This window comes from Narcine bancroftii, chromosome 6, assembly GCF_036971445.1.
Source record: "Narcine bancroftii isolate sNarBan1 chromosome 6, sNarBan1.hap1, whole genome shotgun sequence".
Taxonomy (NCBI): domain Eukaryota; kingdom Metazoa; phylum Chordata; class Chondrichthyes; order Torpediniformes; family Narcinidae; genus Narcine; species Narcine bancroftii.
The window spans coordinates 188977396-188980919 of record NC_091474.1 but is presented as its reverse complement, the minus strand read 5'-3'; the positions used below and the strand labels follow the sequence as shown (position 1 = coordinate 188980919).

The window sequence follows — 3524 nt, the reverse complement described above, 5'->3', positions numbered from 1 at the left end:
CACGTCCGCGTGCGATCTTGGAAACTTCAGTAGACATAACAACCTTTTGGCACCCTCTTCAGCCAATGTTCGCATGTCCAACCCATTATATTCACTGGATGCTTTACACTTCATACAAGGCAAATGCATTCTCTGGAGTGAAATGAACCCAAAGAAACGAGCTGGCCGTTCGAATTGTTCTGCATTGGTGGCTTTCTTCTTTGGCTAACAGTGTGCGGGCATAGTTTGAGAGTCCAGGGAGTCTTCACCCAGAAAACATCTTCAGCAGAGACCGGTCAGCTGGCAGCGCCTCTCTTTCTTTCCAAGTGCGCCGGCCTGGAGAGGTATGCGGCGTGTCAAGGGGTCAGATACAATCCGGTGTGAGGCAGGAACTGCGAAGCTGCCCTGGAATGTTGGCGTCGATCCAAAGGCAAGTCTGCTGGCGAGGGCGGCCCGCCCCGCTCGCGTCAGCTCGGCTGGGACGGGATAAAAAGCCCCGGCTCCTGCCGCACAGCACGCACGAACTGTCCGGGACAGGAAGGAGGACAGCGAGAGCGAGTCTCAGCCGACCGATCTCCGATCGCAAGTGGAAGAGCGGCTCCAAGCGCCAACTCCAGGGCGGGGAAAAAAAGAGATGTTTGGTGGAGTGAGGGGCGTGACCTTTGCGCCAATCCTGCTGGCGGCACTGGCTTGTTTGGTGAGTTACCGTTCGGTACCTTTGCAGCAATTCCAGAGCGCAGGCGAAAACTTGCCTTGCTGAGAAATAAATAGGGAAATGCCCAGCAGGTAAACCAGCGCCTGCTGAGATAGGAACAACCGAGGGAGGGAGGGAGGGAGGGGGGGGGGGGCGCTGAATTATGCACTTCTCGTTTCGTCTCCAAAATCCCTGCAATTCAGTTTGCGACCCGGGTCGGACCCGTCTTCTGTCTGAAAGGCTTGATTCTAGCCGATGTGATCTGTGATTGACAGGCCACCGCCGATGATTGCCACGCTCCTTGTCGCTGCCCCAAGAAGCCCCCACTCTGCCCTGCCGGGGTCTCCCTGATCCCTGACGGTTGCGGATGCTGCAAGGTCTGCGCCAAGCAAGCGGGCGAGGTGTGTTCCCGGCGCCAGCCCTGCGATCGCCACAAGGATCTTTTCTGCGACTTTGGATTGGCCGCTTACACCACGGTCGGCGTTTGCGCAGGTAAGAAGCGTCAGCCGCCCGCCCTCGCTTTAAACAGCATCTTTATCACCCATATTAGTGGTGGGCACATTCAGTCTTGGCTGCTGGAGGAATGGGATGTTGAGTGCCTCTTGCACCTTTCTGGGATTTAGATCCTGGAAGTCGAAGAACAATGTAATCGCTGCACTTGAAGGTGTTTTGAACCTTGAAGTTAAATCACAGCTTGAAATGTTCTGCAGTTGGACTAAATTGCTTATGAAGGGTTTTTTTTCTGGTCTCTTTTAGCCAAGGAAGGAGCCTCTTGCGTGATGGATGGTGTTGTGTACAAGAGTGGTGAGAGTTTTCAGAATGGTTGCAAGTACAAATGCACCTGTATGAATGGGTACCTTGGCTGCATCCCCATCTGCAGCCCCAGCATCCGCCTCTCCAGCCCAGATTGCCCCGTACCCAAGAAGGTCAAAGTACCTGGCAAGTGTTGTGAGGAATGGATCTGTGAACAGCCCACTCGCGACACCATGTTTGGGCCCTTAATGGCAGGTAAGACGTTGGTCATTTATTATTCAGCAACTCCAAAGAGATACCTTTTAGGCAGTCAATATTGGTAGCAACTGCTGAGGGAAATTAAAATTGTACCGAAAACTGAACCAAGATTATTATTTTTAATTGGTTGATTTTTTTTTTAACCAACCTTCAAAATATATTGGACTAATATACATTGTCTTAAGGAAATAGAAAGAAACAATTATGAATGTCATTCTGCAGTCAGTGGAACATTGTTTCTCATGTTATGAAGAAGAGTTGATTTATTTTTTTGCCTTCTTTCCAGCTTATAGGGAAGAAGCGACCTATGGCCCTGACCCTTCCATGTTCCGCGACAACTGCCTCGTTCAGACTACTGAGTGGAGTGCCTGCTCCAGAACCTGTGGAATGGGCATCTCAACCCGGGTGACGAATGACAACAGAGACTGCAGACTGGAGAAACAGTCCAGACTCTGCATTGTCAGGCCTTGTGAAATGAATATGAAAGAGACCATAAAGGTAAAAAAAAAAGTTTCCAATATCAGCAAATTTAAAACCAGGGTTTGTTATTTTTAAAATTATCTTTGCATTTGCTCTAAGTTTATTCTTAAATTGAATGTCATATCTTGTTATTTGCCCCTCAGAAAGGGAAAAGATGTATACGCACTCCAAAGGTTTACAGACCTACCAAGTTTGAATTCTCTGGCTGCACCAGCGTGAAGTCTTACAGAGCCAAATTCTGTGGTGTTTGCACTGATGGCCGATGCTGCACTCCTCACAGAACCGCCACTCTGCCTGTAGAGTTCAAGTGTCCTAATGGAGAACTCATGAAGAAGAAGATGATGTTCATCAAGACCTGTGCCTGTCACTATAACTGCCCCATGGACAATGATATCTTCCAATCCTTGTATTACAGGAAAATGATAGGTGACATAGCTTAAGCTGCAATGGATCCAAGACCACGTAACTGGAAAAAATTAAATTTACCCTCTCAGCTGCAAGGGTCATTGTGTAAAACAAATAAAAATATTGGCATGTTGATGAGAGAATAAAAACATGTCGCAGCACTCAGCCTAGATTTTGAAACTGCATTTGCATGTACACTGTTACCTGTAATATTGTAAATAATGTACATATATGTACAGTTGTGTTAAGTTAATTTAAATGTGCCTTGTGTTGTTTCTTAGACTTGCAAAATGGATATTGAGAGACAGATAAGGTGAAAAAGAAACTTTTCCATGATAAACAGATTTAAAGTCAAGATTTATTTTGAAATATCTTTGAGTATTGTAGTTATAGATTTGACAAAATGACTGTTTGATTATTTTTATTTTTGAACAGTTGTTGTAATATTTGAGAAGTGTAATCAAAAATTTAAATGTCTGCACTTTTCTAGGTCAAAATAAAATATATTTTTGATACAAACTTAATTACTAGTTAAATAATTAACCAATCTACTTAAGGGCAATAGGGTTTACTTTATGACAATTGCTGCAAGGCCTTTTCCTGAGATACCGATTCCATCCCTCTGCCATATTAACTGAGTAATTTAGATTGTAAACCTGGGTGTCATATTTAATAGCCAATTGAATTTTGAATCACCTTTCTTTCCTATCACTAAGCACAACAAAGAATGAGCTGCTGGAAAATCTCATCTGGTCAGGTAGCATCCATGGGTAGAAAAGGTTGGTCAGCACTTCAGGTCAGGACATTTTATTGAGACTACCTCAATAAAGGGTTGCAACCTGGAATGTTGACTAACCACTTTTATCCAGTGATGCTGCATGACCCACTGAACTCCACCAGCAATTCATTGTTGGTTTAAGATTCTAGCAGCTGTAGATTTTATGTTTATTACAAA

General features: G+C 45.0%; 1 protein-coding gene across 1 annotated transcript; it reads left to right on the top strand.

Moving 5' to 3' along the window:
* Positions 1-310: 310 nt before the first annotated feature.
* On the top strand, positions 311-3093 carry LOC138736881 (CCN family member 2-like). Its single transcript, XM_069887030.1, is given in 7 exon segments — positions 311-433; positions 436-503; positions 505-676; positions 949-1165; positions 1430-1681; positions 1971-2182; positions 2308-3093. Coding segments are annotated over 7 exon segments (1326 nt in total). The 5' UTR covers positions 311-325; the 3' UTR covers positions 2605-3093.
* The last annotated feature ends 431 nt before the right edge of the window (positions 3094-3524 follow it).